General features: G+C 44.8%; 1 protein-coding gene across 1 annotated transcript; it reads right to left on the bottom strand.

The window, feature by feature from the left end:
* Nucleotides 1-907: 907 nt before the first annotated feature.
* On the bottom strand, nucleotides 908-23143 carry cbl (Cbl proto-oncogene, E3 ubiquitin protein ligase). Its single transcript, XM_030777218.1, has 16 exons — nucleotides 22997-23143; nucleotides 18128-18375; nucleotides 10241-10387; nucleotides 9871-10027; nucleotides 6261-6382; nucleotides 5514-5651; nucleotides 4907-4994; nucleotides 4658-4789; nucleotides 4278-4499; nucleotides 3704-3835; nucleotides 3053-3421; nucleotides 2840-2934; nucleotides 2549-2710; nucleotides 1977-2086; nucleotides 1546-1740; nucleotides 908-1242 (listed from the first exon to the last, which is right to left on the bottom strand). Exons 1-16 carry the CDS (start codon nucleotides 23141-23143, stop codon nucleotides 956-958), a joined length of 2751 nt encoding a protein of 916 aa, XP_030633078.1. The 3' UTR covers nucleotides 908-955.

The following is a 23143-nucleotide window of genomic DNA, read 5'->3' as shown; positions in this document are numbered from 1 at the left end:
TCAGCTTTGGGACTCTCCAAAGGCAGACTCCACTGCTGGGCCTGAGCTTCATATGCCATGCTACTCCACAGGGAAAGAAAACAAAAAGTCATAAAGACATCAACTCCAAAAAAAAAAAAAGAAAAAAAAAAAGGAAGAAGTAGAAGAAAGGAAAAAAGAAAAGGTACTAAAGCGACACTATTTAAAGGCCATTTTGACATCAGCGAACGCTCAGCGGCAGTCCTTCAAAACTAATTTCCTTGTGAATGTGAGAACACCAGACTGTGGTTGTTCAGGAAGCCATGAACTCAGAGTCTGTCCCTTATCCCATCCTTACGGTGAGGCCCGTATCCAAACCAGGGCCACTCAAACTCTGTGTGGTGCCAGAAAAAGATAGAAAGAAAAAAAAGAAAAAACACTCCTCTTATCCCCACACTCCCACCCCACCCCAACTCACCTCCACCCTAAGTTCAGTGACTCCTCTTGGCTAGAGCCAAGCACACACAACTCCCAATGTGGACTCGCTCTCCAATATACATGTGTATATATTAACTATATTTAATATATCGCTTTTATATATTAAATTATCATATAAACACACATACATGTTTGTTTTTGTTTTGTTTTGTTTTTTTTTTTCTTAAGTTTCATTGTAAAAGCCTCAGGGGACATGCTATGCCGTGAGACCAATGTCAAGGTCAGCGATGCTTCTGGCAAAATAGTACGCCTGTCGGTGCCTGCCTGTCAGGGGGGCTCTGCTGCTCACAGGAGGAAGGACGAACAGACAGTCTCTCCGCCTCCTCCTTCGCTCCAGAGCTAGAGGCAGATGAGAGAACGAGGACGCAGTCTCCTCAGGAACCCCTACGAAACACGGTCGTGTCGCCGGCTCGCGGCCGGGAGAGCGTGCGGGTGTGCGGGGGGCGGGGAGGGGTTTGGGGTTTGGGGGGTAGACAGGGGTGGGTGGGCAGACGGGCCGTTATGTTAGGATGTGAGCCGTGGAGGGAATGGACACAAACTCGCGGAGGATGTTCTTGGCCATCTCGATATTGTTCTGTGCAATCATCAGAGCTTTCTGGATGTCCTGGTACGAGTAACCTTGACTCATCAGGAGCTCGATCTCGCTGGTGATGTGAGGGTTGATCACCGCGCTGGCTGAGGTCGTGGCCGCCGCCGGAGGCACGGGGCTGGGCCGGCGTTCCGAGTTAATGCGACGAGGCAGGGGCTTGGGGGGGCGCTCGGGGGCTTCACAGTCAGGAGTGAAAGCTGGGAAAACAATTCAGAGGGGAGAGCAGAGTTGTTTTCCTGCCCTGACAACGTTCTTTGTTCAACAATTCGGTTCGACCGAACCGCGTCTGTGCTTATCAGTTTTACAATGCGGGAATACAATGAAATGCCCGTATCGCAAAGTTCAGTGCAGTCAGGTTGAGCGAAGAGTGCAGAAGTCTGGTATTAAGTAGAATTTTAAACTTTCGGACATATGTTAGATCATTAGAGTTAAGTTATGGGCATTGTTTTGAATAGCTAGCAGGACGGCCAGCAGAACGAGAGGCACGTGTCAGTACTCACAGGCTGCTGCTCCCAGGTCACTGTCCAGAGAGATGCGGCTGAAGGTGGCGGAGGGGGTGCCTATGTCTGAGAGCGTGCGCCGCGCAGGTGCCACGGGCAGCGGCGGTTTGGGGAAATCGTAGCCGTTCTCTTCTTCCTCCGACGCAGGATCCCGCGGTCCGTTAGTGCTCGCCAGCGGAGGCAGCTCCGAATAATCTGGAGAGAGAAAATGCAGATGTGGCGACAAGCACAAACCATATCTGTGTCCTATGTAACCGTGACTCAAGCATGTGATTAGTGTTTAATGAGAGCAAAGTGATCTGATGACATGGGTGGTGTGAGACTGAGGTGGTAGGACGTCATGGGTGGTGTTTTAAGGTCACTTTAATAAGGTTTAATAAGGTGTGACGCGGTGCGAAAGCAGACCGTGCGGTGAAAAAGAACTCCGTTACCTGAGTCTCTGGCATGGTGAGATAGTGAGGGAGAGAGAGCTTGAGCCTGAATGTTGTACATGGCCTCATACATCTGAGTACCCTCTGACTCCACATCACTCAGAATCGGCCTGCATAACACAGGAAACAGCAGGAAACAGGCTCTCGTCAGGTTTTTTTTTTTTTCCTTTTTAATTAGTGTTTGGATGTTCTGAAAATTTATTACGTATCTAGGGTGATTTCAGGCAAAGTGCTGAGACACTCCTGATGGAGAGGTTTGCATGTACCAACATCGCCCTAGCATTAGTATTTGCATTTACCTTTTAACATTTACATTCAAGTTGCTTCAGTGTAGTTACATTTACAAAGCACAGACACGAAAAACCTTTTAACATGTGTGTACATATGTGTATGTATCTTTGGATGTATAAAAATATAATTATAGTACATATAGTATAATAATTATAGTAAATATATATCTCAGACATGGCCTGTTTGGTGTCAGCTTTAATGTATATTGAAGCGGCAAGTGATTTTTCAAATGTGTAGTTTAACAAGATCTATGATTGAAAATAACTAGCTGCTGTTTTTACCTGGAGCCGAGAGGGACAGGCTGGGGAGGTCTAGGCACGGTTTCCCCGTGAACGGAGCCGGTGGCAGTCAGAACAGGCCGAGATGACGGGGTCATGTATTCAGACTCTTCATCAGATTCACAGCCATCTTCTCCTGTCAGCTGCTTCACCGCAGGGAGAGGCCTGCCACCAAATACACCCCCCCCCCACACACACACACACACACACACACACACACACAGTCTCGTTATCTCTCTAGAGCAGGGAAGCTACGAGTGTGTGTGTGTGTTAATGGAGGCCTGATTCACATACCTGACCGCCAGAGAATATATGGCGTTAGCTGAGGCAGAGGGCTTCACTTTAGGGTTGTCGTACTCTGACCCAACAGAGGCAGACGCTCCAAAACTCTGAAAGAGAAAAAAGGCATTCAATGACAGTGTCGCTCCTGTCTTAAGGCAGGAGAGGCTCTTTTCCCTACGGGAGAGACAGAGTTAAGAGATTATAGTTAAGAGGAGTGACTCTCACCGCCTGATGGTCCAGGCTGAGTGTGCTGTTGTTCCTTGGACCGTCTGCCCGGGCGTCAAGTGAAGAGGGCAGAGCGAGGGGTAAGGAGTGGCGGTTGGACAGCTCTCGTACGCCCCGCTGGTCGCCCGTGCCCGGCGACTGGGAGGGCGCTTTAGGCACGGGCCGAGGGTTCCAGTCGACCATGCCGCGGTTGGGCGGGGCCGGGGGCGGTTTGTCCCGCGGCGGCTCTCCTGGAGTGCTGGGCAGGGGCCGTCTCTGCAGGCGGCCATCGGGGCCCGCGGAGTGGGGGCGGTCTGGAGGTGGTGGGGGTGGGAGATCCCTCAGGGCTGGGGGGAGCGGCAAGGGCTTGTCCTTATGATGAGAGGGAGCCTGAGGACAGGTAAGGCACGACAAAGTCAGAATCCACAATCATCCCCCGCCCGAACCTGTAGATTATAATCTGAGATTGGAGATTATAATCTGCCCCTAGCTCGACTCTACTAAAGGTACTGCAGACAGACATTAGAAATTCCATAACCATTTCTGACTAAACTTGATGCAACTAGATGAAACTAAAAGCCAGACTTCAGAATTTTGGACAATATGTTGAGGCCTACTGCAGACACTAGTCGAGCAGAATATCACGCCCATGTTTACTGAGATAGGGTTCACCTTGGATGTAGCTCCTGGGCTGGATGCCCCTGGAGGGTTGGGTGCTCTGTGCTGAAGGAGGTCAAGGCGAGGAGGTACAGGAGGCAGGGATGATTGAGGAGGCATGGACATAGGAGAAGGAGGCCTCTCCACCTGCAGGAAGTCATATAACCACACTCAGTACAAAACCAATGATATGTACCTCCACTGTCACATGCTACACAAAACCCACACAGAATATCAAGACAGCTGTGACTTTTGATGAGTGAAAAAACAAACATGAAAAACTAAGTTCAATTCAAGAGACCCAATCATCAAACACGTCAAGACAAAAAAAAACAAAAAACAAATCCTGACTTTGAAAGGAAGAGATGAAAGCCAAAAGCAACATGTCTCACAAAATCAGAGAGAGAGAGAGAGAGAGAGATGGAGCAGCGGAGGCATCCAGTGCTTCTCACTCATGTAGAGAGAAAGGCTGCCTGACAAGCTGTTTGAACTTTGCCACTGTGACAGATGAAGGTGATCCCCTGAGGCTGGAGGTAGGGGGGGAGAGGATACGGCCGCAGGACGAGGCTTCCCCCCCCCCAGCACTTACTTTGGCTCCGGCCAGATTGCTCATCATGAGGTGGGGGTCTTCCAGGCGATCGTCGTCGTCATCGTCGTAACTGGGCGACGGGGCTCCCTCCGCCCCCATCGTTCCTCTGCAGCCCCCGGACGAGCCCCCGCTGTTGTCCTTGGGGTCAAAGGGATCTACCACTATGGGCTCTGTGCCCTTAATCTCACAGCGGCAGAATGGGCAGCCTTGGCCTTCAGACTCCTGCGTGGCGTAGAGAGTGGAGAAGGGGGAAGGAGAGAGAAGAGCGAGATATTGAATGAGCAAGAGTGACAAAAGGTTGGACTCAAGGTCAGACGCACCATAACATAAATCAGAAGCAGGTGGTTGACAGCTAATGTCCCCGCTGGCCCTGGTCCTACCTGCCAGGCCGTAAGGCAAGAAGTACACATGAGGTGGCCGCACGGCTCAATCTTCACGTCTTTGTCATTCTCAGCGCAGATCTTACACAGCTGGAAGGTGGAGCCCATCTCACAGTACAGTTCATATTGCTCCTGTAGGGGGAAAGAGAGAGAAAGAGAGAGTCAATAATTGAGAAAGATGCCTTACCAAGACTCTGACTGTCAAAGCATGCCAAAGAGAAAGAGAGAGAGAAAGAGAGAGAGACTGGCCTGTGTAACTTTGATATGGTCTTGTGGAGAGGGCTCACAAAGGCCCGTGAGGTCTGGGTTCTGCGTGCGGCCGTCAGGAAACAGGTAACTGGGGAGAACAGAGAGGCTTCTGTAAAGCTGAGCCTTGATGAAAAAAAACAACCTGACAGCTCTTCTGCATTTTTTTTTCTTTACAGCCCAAAAAAAGGTTACGCTCACACGCTCATTTTAACTTGGCATTGCTTTATGTTTCATTTGGCGTTACTTTAATTTTAAGTACTTTAACACATCTGATATTCACTCAACGCTACCCTTCTCTGAAACTATGAAAAGGGAAAAGAAAGCCAAATCAGAGCTCAAAAACCAAGAACCAGAGCACACATACCTACAAAAAAAAAAAAAAAAAAAATGAATCAAATTTAATTGGGTGAGTAGCTTCCAGTGACTTCCACTGGGAGTTTCTCGCTAATGAAAATCAAAAATATCTTAACAACTCCATCAAGACAAACATACAGACAAGGGGATATTTGAGAAAGGCTGGCCAGGCCACGGTTACATAATACTAAAATATACTTCTGATGACACATGAAAAGAGCATTATTAATGGATGACGGCCCCCTGCACTCACAATCCTTCCCGAAATCCGTCGATAAGGGCCTGGAAGAGAGGTTTGTTGTGAGGAATGGTCTGCAGGATGTTCCCGTCGGCGGTGACGTAGCCAATGGCCCACTGGCCTAGTCGTGTGCAACTGAGTCTGAAGATGTAGCTGTATCAAAGAGTACGAAACAACACCATTACCATCAGGCCAGGCTTTTCACTACGCTACGTCAGCTGCCCTGACAGACGCATGACCATTCACAATCATTTCATTCTCGAGTCAACATTTCATTCGCGGTCATTAAATGCCCATAAGTAAACAATGATATTAAAAAAAAACCAAGCATATGCTGGCCTAGTGCGGATCCCATTAACAAAACTTGTGATGGTGTTTACAGCCATTATGAATTGTCTCGTGCCCGCTATTCTTTGCGGTGAAAATGGCCGTGACATCATCGCGTGGCGACAATACGTCTATTGATGAGGGGTACCATTCCGTTCTGTGATCCACTGGGAGCACGGAGCCCCCGAGTGACAGTGGATTCTTCCTGTGCACTTCTGAGATTGTTAGTGTGCTCGCGGCATATGAGAGCAGGCTCACAAATGGAGATTTGGATAACGGTGGAAGACAGTAAACCTCAGAACGGGGTGTGTGTGTGTGTGTGTGTGTGTGTGTGTGTGTGTGTGTGGGAAGGCAGCTGGAGCAAAGCCAAAAGCCTGAGGAGTGTGTCGAGCAGTAATTGTGCGAGATCGTGGGTGGTTGTGTGGATGGAGTTACCTGCCAGGTTTATGGATAAACTTCTGCAGTCGTGCCTTGACCTCGTCGTAGGTGAGGAAGGCCATGTAGCCGGGGTGAGTCACCGCCAAACTGTTCCAGTTCCGCAGCAACGAGGACCATGGCTGTGTAACAAATGGAAAAAAAAAAAATAAAAAACATGTACACATGCAAGAACGCAGAGGTGGGAGGAAAAGAGAGAGAGAGAGAGAGAGAGAGAGAGAGTGCACAAGTCAGTACTTTGCATTATCTGAATGTTAAATGAGCAAGCCATGCATATGAGACAAATTGAAATATAATCTGCCTGTGGTGCTGCTGATTTCTCCTGGCTGGATCTCTGATAGCTATATCATACCTGTCCCTGTGGCCCGTTTGTGTCACCACAGACAGCGTGAGTCACTCTGAGCCGCAGCCAAGCTGACCTAGCAGACACTGATGGCTTGTGTGATTACACACACGTGGCCTAACAGAAGCTGACAACTGGAACATACTCATTAGGCAACCGAAGGCATTCTGCATCTAACCCAAATGTCGAGCCACAGGTGAGAGACAGGGCAAGCAAAGATACATAACAAAAAGGATGTTCAGTGTTAAGTTAATGAAAAAAAAAAAAGAAAAGCATCCTGCCATCCTCCCCCAAAACGCAGACACACACAGACAGACACTCCTACCCCGCCACCCGTAACAATAAGAAGAAAAGCACTACATATGTGTAAGTCTGCCTGTGTGAGAATGCACCAGATGTGACGGCAGATAAAGTGCACAGGTGGTGGAGAGGGTTTCATCTCAAGTCAGATCTTTCATTCACGCATGAAACAACACTGAATAGCCAGGGCATGTCAGCTCTGTCTTCACTATGTCTCATATCGACTACTAGCTTCACTGATACTCACATACCAGAAAGACAAGTTCAGAAAAGCAGCAAATAAAACAAGAGACACATACAAACATACACACACAGAAACACATATATAGATTTATATATAGATATAGATACACACACACACATATATGTATAGCCTATATACACGTGTGCGTGCACACACACACACATATCCATACATACATACAGAGATACATACATATATATATATATATATATATATATATATACACACACACACACACACACACACATATATACACACATATATATACACACATATATATACACACACACACACACATACATACTTTTTTTTTTTGTTGGATTCTATGTGCTTTGCGTTGTGTCAACATGTCACATCCACATGATGATATTCAGCACTTCCTCTTGTGCCGCTGCTTTTGTACACAGTTCTGAGAATATAGTTTGTACTTTGTTCCCCTTTTTCTTTTTTTTTCTTTTTTTTTTTCAGAAAGTAGAAAGTAGTTAAATAAAAGCCTACACCTACACTGTGCCTACACTGTGTAGAACTGAGATGGCTCTGCTAAACTCTCTGAGCATGAGATCCGGAAAGTCTCTGGGTTCCTCCACCCTATTTAAAAACTACGTTACTCTCACTTTGGGTGGGTCTTTCTGTCGTCATGCTCCATTTTGAAAAGTTGTGCCTTACAACAACTACCTTTTCTTCGCTGAGAATGGTCATTGCAGCACGGAGTTCACTTCACTTCAACAAGCTGTTTGACAGCTAAGTGCATTGTAACCTACAGGTAAATAAACACAAATAGGCTAACAGGTACAGTCACCCTAGAAACCTTCTGCCAGATAAATACACATGACTAAATGTCTACATAACCTGTATGGTGTTCTGCCATGCATATTATGTGCACAGCATACAAATGACAAGAGTTCTGCTCAAACAAAGTGAAGCCGAGTCCTTGCTTGCTCAGCTAAGGTAACTTTAGTGTGACACCAATCGTGTGAAGACACACCAGCAGACACAGGCCACTAGACACACTGCCGAGGGACCTCCCCAGCCTCACGGGCTGCGTGTTCTCACACCAGATTTGTCATAATCTCTGTGGACTGTTTTTAAATGCCAACGAAAATGACACCAATGATCAGTGCAACATGTCTGGAATCGTCTGTTTTGCTGAAGTTGAAAACGTGAGGGGTGGTCTCCTCTGGTCTTTGGGGAACATGTCAATATCATGAAAAAGTGTAAGCTATGCAGAAAAGCGGCCAAACTTCTCCTTCTCCTTCTCTCTCTCTCTCTCTGTCTCCTTCTCCGTCGCAGGGTCATTCAAATGCAGATGAGCAGCACGACCTTGCTGTATTGAGCCTCATCAAAAGAGCACCCAGGCTCTCTGTAAACACACTGTCTATTTCTGGCTGATTTAGAGGCCAGAGAGAGAAGAGTGCAAGAAAACAAGAGAGAGAGAGAGAGAGAAGGAGAGAGAGGGAGAGATAGAGAGAGTGTGTGTGCTGTTCTGTGTAGCACAACTCTGGTCCAGCACAACTCCACGCCAGCCACAAACACACACACACACACACGCTGTTTACTTCACAACATGGGACCTCACACTAACGGTCACATTGTTTATCAAGAGGCTCCATTTTATCGTTTCCCGTTCGAAAAGCGAGCAGGACTTGGGCTTGGACCAGAGCACAGAACACAGAATAAATATCATGAATAACACCACGCTACTTTATTTTTTTTTAACTCTGATAATTCACCCCTTCTGCACGTGCTGGCCCCAGCCACGAGCTCCGTGAAGCAAATTTAAAGGAAGTGGAAAATTAGCAAAACAGAGAGGGAAAAACGGGGAACAACAACAACAACAAAAAAAGACAAGTATTCTACCTACTGTTGCTCTGAGTGTAAGAACATGAATGCTCTGCTTGTGATGTCTGCATTAGAGCACTCAGTGTAATGAGGCAATTACTTAGACAGGAACCTGTGCTGCCAAATGTTCATCTTTAAACATTCACTCTGATACATTAAAAGCAATGGAAGAATAGTGGAAAGGTGCCACCCATTGAGAGGGAACAATAGAGGATACTGCAGCATCACCTAATGGACTCGTATGACTGACAGCAAAATCGCTTGGCAACAGTGTAGAGGAGCCATAGAGATGACTCAGTACCTGTCTCATTGTCTGTTAGTTATGGTAGATTATAGTTCGCAGCAGGGAACTCAACCAGTGAATAAACTGTTTTAAATGGATATGGATGTATTCTGTAAGGTAATGATCTAAACTGCTTTATCAGTATGGTGTTTTTTCTTTAGGTTGTCTGCATGCTGCAGAGGACGTACAAGTGTGATAAAAAAAAAGATAGATAATACAGAGAAACCTCTTCCTGATTTCTATTTTCTGCACAGTTCACAGGTTCAGAGCCGTTACACACACACACACACAAAAAAAAAAAAATGAACTTGACTTCACTTCAGTCTCTTGACTAAGAGAATTTCTCTTCACGCTGCAATGCATAACCACTGCCAACTACTACCAGACAGTAAGAGGCCATTCAGCGTAGCCCAGAGTCAGGGACACGGATGTGTTTAAACATAACTAGCAGAAGAGAGATACTGGGGTCACACACAACCCACAGCACACGTGCAGACATGCACTCAACAATAGCCATTGTCAGACCTTCCCAAACACTGTTGATAAGACAATACGGTCTGTGTGTGTGAGGCAGAAGTGGCTACAGCGTCACACGCCGCACCTGGAAGAGCCTGGTGAAGATGTCGAACTCAAACACGGAGATGTAGTCGTTGCAGGTGAGGTCGATGGTGGACTTGAGCGCCATGGCTTCCAGGCCAGAGCTGATTGGATGGAATTCATGCAGTGCCTGCCGGAACACCTTCCAGGGAACTATAGTCCTGAGCACATGAGGGGAGGTGGAAGGATACAACACATGTGAATGTGACGTGTTGTTAGACGAAGCTTAGAGAATGAGCCACAGAAACAGTATTAATCTGTTTTTAACTTAAAACTTCTATTAAACCTAAACTGTGTATGTAAACTGTGAATGATTTTCCTTGCCAAACTGAATGTTTCAAAGCGGCTCCTGCTGAAGGTGTTGTGAAACTCACTTGTCTCCGAATGATCTTCTCCAGAACTCGGCAGCGTCTGCCTTAGTAATCCTGAAGTTATCCCCTTGAAACAAGCCATTGGGAAAAATGGCTTTGAGCTCTGCCAACATGTGACTGAATATCAGTGATAGTTTGGTCAGGTTACGTCTAGAGAAAAAAAAAAAGAGAGAGAGAGAAGGGAGAGAACAATCAGATAAATATAGAACCATACTATTATCTTCAGATCCTGAAAACAAAAAGAACAATTTTTTCTTCTTTCTGAAGCAATGTTTAGGCATTAAACCAATGACAATAAACAAATACATTTTGAAGCCCTATTCCTAGAAACTGCGTCAGATGTATTTAGTATTCAGCCAAAGAGACTTGATCTAGAATGCAATACTACTGCGTGTGTGTGAACACACAGCCTAGTCCGTGTTAAATTCTCTCGATCAGGGGTGAGCGGACATTGCAGATATAGCTGGTATCACGGCTATGGTAAAGGACACTCAGGGTAAGGGGGGTGGGGGGGTGGTGGTTAGGGGGCCCATCGGGAGAAAGCAGGCCGAGCCTGTGAGAGCAGGGGTGGGAGGTGAGGGCTTTAGCGCGCCTGGTGCATTTTTCTGATTCCACTGGCCCTGGGCACATGAGCAGGGAGAGAAGGCAAGCGAGCGCGGCGGGGGGAGGAAGGGCGAAGAAAGCCATGATTTACAGAGCAGCACAGTGGGGGATTGTGCAAGATCTCTGAGCAAGAGAATTGACATGCACAAGAGAGTGCAAGAGTGTGACAGCGCTGCAGCTGCCTCTTACCACACTCTTCTTCAGAGAGAGAGAGAGAGAGAGAGTGAGAGAGAGTTACAGTGAGCGGCTGAGAGAGAGAGAGAGAGAGCAACGGAGACCCACGCGAGGAATACATAAAAGTGCAGCTTTTAGATTGAGAGATTAAGTCAGATTACAGTTTCCAAAAAAAAAAAAAAAAAGGCGAAATTACACTCAACGGCCTAAATATCTAAATATCAAGTTATTTTTCCAACTGCTGCTTTTGCAAGCCATTGGCTTTCTCTGTGAAGGGAATTGGTAGACAACTCTTAAAGCGAGCCATCTGCGATTCTCTACTCTGGGAGCATTCCATCGTCTTCTCATCTTCCTATCACCCCGCGCCTTTCCTAGAAACCACTAATCCATCTCCAAATATGCACTTTCACTCTACATTCACCGGGCGCGTAGAACCTGCCGGTGTCGGAGGATCAATATTAACGTTGGAACTTTGGTTGAAGTGTGACATTTGGGGCCAGGGGTGGAGCGGTATTATTTCCGACGGCGAAGGGAGTGGAGGCTAAGGAGCTCGTTTTGCTCCGCTCACATTTGTTGTTTGTGAGTGCTCTGCTCAGGAAAAGGTGGCAATATGCCCTCTGTGGAGCGCAGCTGTGCTGTGCTGTGCTGTGCTTCCAATCAACTGCGGCTGTAACCAGGGTCTGTCCCGCGCAAGTAGCAGACGTTAGAATGTGACAGAGTGACGACACGCCAATGATCATGTTCCATACGCTTTTTTACGCTCACCCTCTGAGTGAGGGAGCGTGTGTGTGTGTGTGTGCGTGTGTCTGCTAAGATGGGGCCTGGCTGTCACAAAGAGGCTCTGTCCCTTGCGCAGGCACGGCTCCAAGTCTGCTGCATCTGCAGTGCCAGGGGGATGCAGGAAATGGACCCTTAGCAAATGCAATGCTCTGTGTATTTATGCAGATTTAAACACACACAGAGACAGAGAGAGAGACAGAGAGAGAGACAGAGAGAGAGAGACAGAGAGACAGAGAGAGAGAGACAGAGAGAGAGAGACAGAGGCTAGGAATGGCCATCCAAACAAAGCAAGGCACAGATGCAGTAACAGGGCCCAGAGCCTGAAGGCCCGGCATGTTAGCCAGCGCTCTGTGTTTGGAGAGTGCTCTGGTCTGCGGGGTGAGAATGTGTGTGAGGGAGCTTACAGCTTCATCTCAGCCTCAACGGGAGGATAGTTTTGCACAGAGAGGACGACCAGCTGCAGGGCAAACTGAAAGAGACCCCTTTTCACTGCCTGAACCCCCCCCCCGCCCCATCCTGTCCTTCTACACAGTCTGACTGTTAGGCCCTTTTCTTTTAGCAATTACTGGAATCTGCCACACAGTAAACTGGCTAAAACAAAGACCACTGCATTATCATTAAGAACCTAGCATTAGGAGTCTAGAAACACCTCAGTATTAGACAAAAGATTTTTTTTTCCCCCTGTTTCAGCTGGACAAAAGAGTTGGTGATAACTTTCAAATTCCTGCAGACTGGGCAAGTGGGGCGTGTGGTGTGTCTTCACGCTTTCATCTATTAATAACAATTTTCATCTGTCCCGCCTCTCTCTCGCTTTCTCAAGTCCCCAGACTCACCGGCCTCGGCTAGCTGTTGCCACAGAAACAGGGCAAACCCTCCCCAGATACTGAGCTTTTTTGTCAGCTTCTCTCCTCTTCTGGCCTGACCTTTGACATGCAGCTGGCTGCTCCCTTCCTGTTTCCTGTTTTCCATGATAAAACGGCAGGGCCAAACGAGAGAAAGTGAAAGCCGTGACCATGTGCCCGCGGTAGATAATCGCACGCTCAACATATGTCAGTATGACTCCGGAAAATGTGCAAACCAGGCCACTTCTTAAATCACTACGCAACATACATACATATAAATATACATACACACACATTTTCACAGGCTAGGAAACAATTTGTCAATTGTGTGCATTTTGCTTGTTGCACAACCGGACAGATCGGAACAGTCTTTTCACACTTCCCTCTAGAGGTCTTCCCTAAATGGCTGTCCATTCATAACAGTGTGAGGACGTGAGCGTGAGGAGGACAGAGTCAAAGGGACTATATCTAGGCTATAGGGAGAGTGTCTTGCTAAAATGTTAGAGGCACTGCTGACGTGTCGTAGAAAGTCATAGTTATACCAGCACGACCTGCGACAATGGACCCCCAGACTGTGAGCGAGAAAATTCTGAGTTTCCTTTTCAATGTAGTCATCGTTTTATAAATTTAACTCTCCGGAACTGGCTATGCACCGGATCTCTGTCAGGAAACAGCAGTGACAGCAGACATGCATACCCTGGCTAATGCACACCCACCCACATACGCGAGCGCGCACACCCGCGCTTGAACAGAGACACGCGCGCGTGTATGCGCACACAGGCAAATCGCAAACCCACACAGTTCTTTTTATATAACATTTAAATTTCTGAAATGCCAGGCCACCTTGTTTGTTTAACTCATGGGAATTTCAGTCCCATATGTGGATTAATTTTTATTTATTTTTTTTTTTTACACAGGATTTCTTCAGATGCATAATTCCACTCGCACCATGAAGCCAAACTCAACATCACAAGAGTCAAACAAGAGATGTTATAACACAATTTTCTACTTAAACTAAGGCTCATTGGTCCAAGTGAGAAGCTTGTTAACTTGAGAACTTTGTAAATGTTTTTGACAGGACATTAATACATATGATGCTTGCTGTGTATGGTTGAGTAGGGTCATAACCCTGAGGTGACACACATGGTGGTGAAACATGGTCTAAGATGGAAGCGTCTTCAGTGCTAACTGCAGTTCCAAGCCCAAAGGCCCAAAGTCTGACATTCACAGCATGTGGCATTGTGGGTAAAAGGCCCAAATTTCCACTTTCCACAAATTGCAGAGAAGTCAAACCCAATAGTTGCCGTGCCTGTGTGACAAAATCATTCAGCGGTGCAGAATAAGAGCCGGTACATGCCTTTTTTTGGCACATTCCTCCACCAACAAGTGAGCTTTCAACCAAAACAGTGAATGAAAGACAGAGAACAATGAAGTGTGTTACTTAAAGATTACTAAACCAATCTAAGCAGGTAATTTAAGGTCACCTCAAGGCGAAACTGCTTCACATTCGCGGACTTTAACCCGATTTGGCGGTACGGAAATGCATTTCACCGAAGGTCAGATGCAGGGCAAAATAGAAAAAAAAAAAAGGATATGGCATACCAAGCATCTATTGCAATTCAACCGGTTGGTTCACTTTGAGATGACTGACAGAAAACAGAGCCACTGCACAAGTTACTCATATCACTGATCTTCATTAGTCCGAAAAGAGAAAAAGCCATAATAGCTTTCTGTTACTGCTCTCCGTTTTTGCTCCATGCCTTTAAGGAATTTCAAAGATTTGATTTGAGCAAACAGAACACAAAACTCTTTTGCCTCCTCTGGTATTATTAGTGCTTCGGGGTGGGGAGGGGGCAACCAGAATTAATGGCGGAGTAGCATCATTTGTTAATGAGTGTATATACCAAGAATGTCTCAAAATTTTTACCAGCTAACATGAGCTCTGGCCATTTGAGTTCAGCTTCTTTATCCTGTCACAACCCGCTAAGCGTGAAGCTGTGATGTTTTAGAAAACGAGTCGATTTTCGAATGACTAAAGCTTGCCAGTTTTCGACTGTGAGAGCAAGTCACATCAAAATAAGCCTAAGCCCCCAATGTTATCTGTGATGAGGGTGAAACTCCTTTTTCTGTGAATTCACAGCTGTGAATTCACAGAACGTAGCACGCTGCAGGATGTCAAATCTACGGATGCAAAAAAGAAAAAAAAGAAGGCCCTTTGACCACAACAAAACAAACCCATTTGAGACAATGATGCTAGAACCTTGAGTGAAGGAGGAGGCGAACGTTCTTAACCAGAAACAAAAATGGAACAAAGAGGCAGTTAAGCCACACAACTGTTAAGTATCTCGGAAGAGAGAAAACCTACCATACACGTGCTGACGTATTTATCAAACGAGTATTTTCCTATTGCTATAAATGATCGATGCAAGTGGGCCGTTCCCACAAGAGATAATGAGAGAAGATAGGCAAACTTAACAGAACCACTCCTGAGAGAGACAATTGTTAGTGACCGACAACACTAGTACATTTACAAGGAATAGGAAGTCAGGAATGGGCGAGAGGTTTGGGATCCAAAATTAGCAACCTGCACAACGGCCCTTTTCATACACTCACGGGGAGGTGTGGGTGTATAAAATGAGGATGTATAAAAAAAAAAAAGAAAGAAAAGAAATCACGCTATAGAGGCAGGACCGTACCCATAAAACACTAAACCCAATTTACATTGCAAAACAGTAATAACAGTTGAAGCTACTGAATATTTATGAGTTTAAGTTAGGTTTGTATTAATTGCCCAAAAAAGGATGCTGTTTAACATTCCCAACAAGGCTTCTAAAAGGTGTCGGTTCGTTATCAGATGACTGATGGCTAGCAGACTAAACAAAAAAGACCACTTTGAGAATGACAGGAAATAAGCAGGCATACAAAACACTGACTGTACGTGGATAGTTCAGCCAGTTTGGACAACCTTCCTTTAAAATTTGACTAAGACCTGAAGGCAGTTGCACTCAGTGTGCCTTTACCAGTTTTCATAAACGAAGTGAGAAACTAAGTGAAAGAGAGACAGCTGGAGATGGCAAGACAAAAGCTGTCACTCTTGTCTCTTGAGCGTCTCTGCTCAAACAATGCCTCACAGAATCTGTGGGCTCCTTAGTACCGCGAGGAAGGTCCTAGAGAAGTCTGCCACCATTTTTTAGGCAGGTCTAGAACTACATGTTTAGTGTACATGTCTAGCACCAAATGTTTAGTTTATACATCTAGTACTTAAAGCTTCGTATATATGTCTAATACTAAATGCTTAGCCCATACATTTGGCACTAGAGGTGACTGTAAAGATTAGATTCTAATGGTGGGGGATAACACTGTAGAATACACTGACAGACATATTACATGATGGACAGTATAGCAAACAAACTTAAGAGAAGCCATTAAACAGAAGCCTCTTCTTCCCACTGTATCATCGCTCGTCGAAACGACACCCTTTGGCTAGGCTAAACCAAAGGGGTTAAAAGCAAGAGGGTGACAGCAACGTTCATTTAATGGATACCAGTGGCCTGGTTTGTGCATGAAATGACGACTCTAAAACAGGATTTGGGGCGGCCTTTGGTGACCCGCTATCCCGGCGTGATCTTTTAGGGCCACGCTGTAGAAGTAACACTCACTGGCTGGTCTGTGAGAAACAGGAACAGGAAGTGCGCACGCTGACAGGAAGAAGACTGTCTGTGCGGTGGTGTTGTAGTGTGACTGGTGTGTCAGTGTTAATCATTAGGTTGGTCTCACCAGCAAGAAACACTTCGCCCCCTCAGCTTCTCTCTCACAACTCACTGACAGATATGCCACACAATAGAAAGCTTCAGAAGGGCTTTGATTATGATGATGCCAACACATACAGAAACACCCAGCCAACGGCATTAATGGGTCGACACAAACTAGAGATAATGTTACTGATACTGTTGATAACTGTGATAATGCTCAAGGTTCAGTAAAGATGAATGAAGAAAGTTATGATAGAAATCTTCATACAGTATTGACTCTAAAGTAGCACTGATTATCCTAAAAGCACCCATATACCCATATGCATAGGGTTGACATTGTTGTTAGTCTTTTTGTAAGTCAATTAAAATTTGATAGACAATTAAAATTAAATGTACCAGGGCAACACTAATTTGACATGGGAAATGCCAACACGCCTCTGTGTTCAAACGCTGAATGAGATGAGCTTCATAATGAACATGAAATGACAGCATGCTCCAGAGAGATGTCTAAAATAGTTTTGTAATGGTCCTGGTGACCTAAATTGAATTCAAGTCTGACAAAAAAAAAGAAAAAGAATAAAAAAAAAAAAAAAAAAGGTATGACAAGGGAGTTCTCTTTCACATGTTTCTACAGCAGCTCTTCACTGTCATGATGAAGCAATTAGCTACCACAAGAGACACGCACTGTGGCCTAAGAAAGCCCATTAGAGAATGGAAATTCACACTTTAGACTTCTTAACTTGGAATGCCCCCCCCCCTCCTCTCCCCTCCACACACACACACACACACAAAAAAACATGGCAGCTCCTGTCACTGTTAGACCACTTCCTCTAACTGATTATCTCTATTTGCATTGAGCACTGCTCTGTGTCCACTAACACAAGCAGCACAGTGTTGCTATGTGGAAATGTAATGCAGACAGCTCTGATATAATCTCATAAAGCAGCAAAATCAGCACAGGCTGGAAGAATAACAGGGTTGAAGATATTTGCATCTTTCAAATCAATCGTGTTCTCTCTCTCTATCTCCCCAGTTTGAACTTTAGTAGCACACACCATGCCTGATCATGTGACGCAAGTAATATGGTGAAAAAGATATATATATATTTTTTTTTTGCAAATACTCTGAAACATTTTCAGAAAACGTCCTCATTATTTAAAAGCTGAGCAAACACACAGTTTCAATGCAGAACAGAACTTCTGCTTTTAACGCCCACACACTCAAGCTAGCAAGCTGTTTCACCAAAGCCAGCTCTAAGTCAACAGGCTAACGTGCAGACGCATCCTCAGGACATTTCTTGCCACAGAGGACCACAAGTGCTAAAACCATTGGCATTTTTAACTATTCACACATTGGTGAGAGCATTTAAAGTAGGGTGTGGAGAGGCAGGCAAGGGCTTTAATACATTTCTAAACTTGAGTCTGTCAAAAGACAGCACCACAGGTCAAACGTTTTTCTTTTCTCCCTGGGAATAAAAAAAAAAAAAAGAACTTGCCTTGGAAAATGTAGGGTTTCTTTTTTTTCTGTGAAGACATCTTTGATGACCATCTGCTCTCTGTGTGTCTAAACTAAAACCGAACACGTACCCATAAAAGCTGACCAGAGGTTGGGTAAATCCTTTGGACTTCCGGACCCACCTTGGGTTATTATGAATTTGATCTTGTGTGGTGACTGTGACTACGGCTGAGGGAGCAGGAGTAACGGGGAGGGGTAAAGGAGTAACGCATGGCTCGGCTTACCTGGGCTGGGAGTTCTCCTCATACATCCGCTCCTTGCCCTCCTTGAAGAGGCTGATGGTTTGCTTTGTCTTCTTTGTCAGGTTCTCCATGAAGACGCGGAAGTACTCGTTCTCGCCCAGCGTCTCCATCTTGCCCTCGTAGCGGGACAGGATAGTGCGGAGGTGCTGATAGGTGTCTGGTAACAGGTCCAGGATATACGGCGGACTGTTCTTCAGCGCCAGCTTTGGGTTCTGGCATAACCGCACCACCTGCATAAAAATCAGACGGGGACAGCCACAGGTTAGACTGGCAAGTCTCAACAACTGCGGATGACACACACAAGCGACGCATCATTTTTTAAAAAAAAAAAAAAATTACAGTAGCAACATTCAGATTAAAGGTGAAGTAGAAGAAGATCTTTAAGTCACAAACTTGACATGGTACATTAAATATTGCAGTAAATGAATCACAGAGAGAGTATTAAACTTTGCTCTCCTAAATCCTCTGTTTAGAGCTACACGTAGCAAGATGGCTCTGATTAGCATGGGGGGGCTTCAGCTGAGGGACAGACTTTAGAAGAGAGGGAACTGAGTTGAGATCATGACTCAGAACATCTCTGAGTCTATTTTAAGGCACTGAACAAGGGATCACAACCAAATACCATATCCCTGTCCATAGATTTCCTGTTGGTCAGTCAACAGAAGAGGCTCATAAGCTCCAGAGACTCATTGCTTCAAACAACTTCATTTTAATTAAACCCAGCTCTTCAGGGGAAGAGGAATTCCACAGTCAATTAAATCAATCTGTTAAGATAGCACTTCAACCCCCTTCATTCTTGAAGTCTCTAATAGCCACAGAGACACCGCAGTCGTTCTTCCGAGCAAAATATACAGGCGAGAAAAATAGCAGGCTATAGAACTAAGTACAACTGCACGATTAGCTAAGACTTCACTTCCTTATTTTAGTTCTTGTATGCATAAATCTCACTCTGACAAAACTCAAGAAATGAAGGTGAAACAGCATTCCAGAAGAGAGGAGGACACGTGCTAGACTACACACCCAACACCATATTAATGACAGTGCGTTTATTGTTCTAATGCCATTCAGAGTAGAGTGAATATAAAAACTACTACTACTGTGGATGGGTCATTGTTCACCACTACTCAATCCTATTTTCTACACTCCCCTCCAGAAGCCTGTTTCTTCTTGTACAGATGTTTGAGAACAAAGCAATGTAGGGTGATACAGAGGTTTTTCTTCGATTTTGAAATTTCTTTTGTTTGTGTACCAGAAAACTAAATGCTAGACAAAGTGAAAACACATCACTTCCTGTTATCTCCCTTGTGCGCAGCGTCTTGAAATGAGAGCTGTAGCATCATACGACCCCTTTACGTGCCATCATTTCTTCTCTCTCTCTCTTTTTCATTTTCAGTAGGAGGCTGTAAAGTATCACACAGATACTGGCTGCATATATTAGTACTGAAATATTATAAATACCCTAATACAAATTCCAAAATGCTAACATGACCTAACGGGTTAAAAGGGGATTCTTTCCGTTTAACTGAATGCGTTCACGTTTGGCTCCTGAACTATTGATTAAGACGAGGGAGATGGGGGGTGGGACATTGGAGGAAGCAGATCTCTGCTCGAATGTCACATACTGAGCAATATGCAAAAGTGCTACGCTGCAAGACGTGACCCCAGAACGGGAAACTGGTGCTGTTTGCAGCTGCTTAGTGGGCTTGTGGCTGCTCTTATCTGCCGTGAACACTGAGAGAAAGTGACGGCGGCGGTACACGCTGCTTGTGCAGTCTGAAACCAGCTGTGATTAGGGAGGAGGAGGAGGAGGAGGAGAGTCCTGGTGACATCATAGCTGGGCCAGAGTAAACCCATGCACGGTTTCCTCCTCATACACCTCCACCCAATCTGTGCCTTCAGCCGTGAGACCGTGACACCGCTGTCAGCCTGGAGATAAGACTGCTGGTATGGGACACCCTGGAATTATCAGTGAGCACACATACAGCTCCACGCAGTCTCTCACTCACACACACACACACACACACGCATACACACAAATACGTAAACCTAAATACAAACTCATGCTTGCTCACCCAAACACACACATGTAAACCTAAATACAAATGTTTTGCTCACTCATGCTTGCTCACTCAAACACACACACACACACGCACACACACACACACACACACACAAATACAAAAACACAATTTGGCCAGGCCTTCCGGGTCTAAATTGAGGCAAACAGAAAGGCAGAGAGGATTGTTCCTTTGCTCAGCCACGCTCTGCACGCCCTTGCTCTTCCCTCTCCAACATCAAGACTAGAGATGGGGACAGAGCCAAAACCACTCCCCTCAGAACCCTCGGAGTTAAGCCCTGACCCCCTCGGCTCAATCTCCCAGTGCTCTGGATCAGCGTAGCTAAAACCATTTTATGATATAATGATAGCCTCTTCGCTTTTTTTTTTTTTTTTTAGGGAATCTGCTGATGTCCACTTTTCTACTGTCACATATTAAATGGCCCTGGATGATTCACATGAACTGATGTATGTACATGTAGAATTTATGCAAAGAGCATGAGGGAAATGAAAGTGACTTACTGACAATGACTAAGTCTTATGAGGAAAACAGTGTGTAATAATTAACAAGCTTCCAAACAAGAAATGTTACGACAGTTCGCACAGAGAAAGGAGTGTAATCAACACAGTTGATTACTGATATCAATCTCTGTGGTCTTCCAAAGCGCAACTGAAACAAAAGAGTCCTTTACACAAATAGACGACCAAAACCAGGGCAGAGAAATTACTGACTGGATTCATAGACATTAAGGTTAAGATACAGTATATTCTGGTCATAGATGAAAGTGCATGCTGGAAAAATTAATATTTGTAGAAGTACCTATTCACCGTTAACTACACCTACTGTAATGCATCAAGACTTAGTCAAAATATTTTACAATGAACGCATAAGGTAAAGTGTATTCTGCCCAACCAATAATGTAGGCCATCTAACTTAAGTGTATAAATAGAGTGTTCTAGACATAGAGAACAACTTTTACTACATGGATGTTTAGAATAAAATATCTAATAACAGCAGTTCAGTTAAATGTTTGGAAATTTACAGCCCTTCGCAATTTACTGGTCGTTAGAACAAAGATGCACAAACTGAAAAGGAAGAAAGGGGTTGAGATAAACCAATGGTGTGTATTTCTATAAAAAGAGAGAAGATGAATGTATTCACTGATGAGTTCCCATAGTCTTCCCTGTTTATTTAACTGGGCTTCCAAGTCAAATTGAAAGAAAATGCTTCGCCGAAACAATCTGCTAACTAATTACAGTTTACAGAGGTCTATAAAAGATTCTTTCTCTCATTGGATGGTTTGGTAACACAGAGTGAACTTTGTGAGTTTCTCTTCCACTCTAAATTGCGAGGGGGAAAAAATCCAGTTGAAAATCTCATAAGTAACTTATTTGGCACACAGACAAAAAGCCCTTTTAATTCGTCAAGCAAATGAGCAACCATGAGAGGGACACATTTGAACAAAAAAAGGGGACACTTCTGCTTTTCTTGAAAATAAAGAAGTTCTCTGGTTTACAGAAAAAGATGTACTTCTCTCTGGGGGGCAAAGTTTGCAAGAAAGAATCGACCAAATCGCTGATAAGGCATAAGCTTCTGGATCTGCTATTATAGAGTTTAAAAAAAACAAAACAAAAAAACAACTTACTGACCAACCAAAATCACAAGTTGTCTTGTTTTCTTTCTACATGTATCAGTGTTAATCACACAGGAAATGTGAGGCTAGTATCTAACCGCATCTTTTTTCCATGAAGTTCTCGGGCTTTACTTCAGACAACAGATGTGACACTCATAAAAAAAACCCTGATATCCTATGAAATCCTGTTAATAACTTTCATATTCTGATAGATAATCTTTGTTCCACAGGCCAAATAACTGAACTGCATTGCAGTTATAGTTAAGGTCGTGATGGGAGCTCTACTACTATTCCCAAGACAATATGCAGAGGAGCTCTCAAAGGTTGTTCTACATTTACACTATATAGTTTTACACTGAATTAACAGATGCTTTAAGTGGTTCAAGATATGTTCTTCTGGTATGTTCGACATAGATCCAAATTCGCAGAGAGGTGGAACAGCTCTCTGCTCACATTTAAATCTTAATCCAGAGCGCACGTTATATGAAAATTGTACAGCTACCTTTACCTAACCCAGTCCTCCAACACAACCTGAACTCACATGCAAAACGGGGAAAACTGGAATATGTGCAATCAAGACTGGAGAGAATTATATGAGCTCTCCAGCTAGCCAGCTATCCGCGCCTGCGTTGTCAGGACCTGTTTAAATGCCATAGTTAAAGTCCAACGTCTCTTAATGGCTCAGTAACAGTTTAGATAAATGATGCGTTGTGTCTTCAACTACAAATGGAATTTTATTGTGCTGTATTATGCACATGTTAAAGACTGTGGGTCTAGCTAAAAAGTCTGTCTTCATTTCTCACGACAGGCATTTTAGCAGCAAGCACAAGTAGCTAACTTGCTGACTAGCTTAGGCCAACACGAACTTCGTTTCTTTAAAATAAGTTGGAATGTTAGCTAGAATTATTCGGGGCTGCAGTGATAATGTTTGCTCTAGAAATTGTCCCCCCATTTTAGGAAACTAACTGTCTTCCTCGACAGAAATCCCGCTAACTTAATTGCACCGGTCGAGAGATAGGATAGGGTATTGCATCAATGCTCCTTTCATGCTGAAGGCCATCCGGCTAGGCTAGCAGATAGAGCTAGCCAGCTTTCTACTATACGGTGGATAGTTAAGCCAGGGGTGGCCATAAGATTGTTGTGCAAGGTAAAGTTACCGACCTTGTCCATAAGTTTCCAGCATTTCTCCACCGTCTTCTTGTCCACGGCTCCAGGCTGATGATGGGAGTGGTGGAGGTGATGGTGGGGCTGGAAAGCGTCCTTCATCATACCAATGAGCCCCCCGCCTTTCTTCAAATTTCCTGCCAT

Source organism: Chanos chanos, chromosome 6 (genome assembly GCF_902362185.1).
Source record: "Chanos chanos chromosome 6, fChaCha1.1, whole genome shotgun sequence".
Taxonomy (NCBI): domain Eukaryota; kingdom Metazoa; phylum Chordata; class Actinopteri; order Gonorynchiformes; family Chanidae; genus Chanos; species Chanos chanos.
The sequence above is the reverse complement of the archived record's forward strand: the minus strand, read 5'-3'. Positions and strand labels throughout refer to the sequence as shown.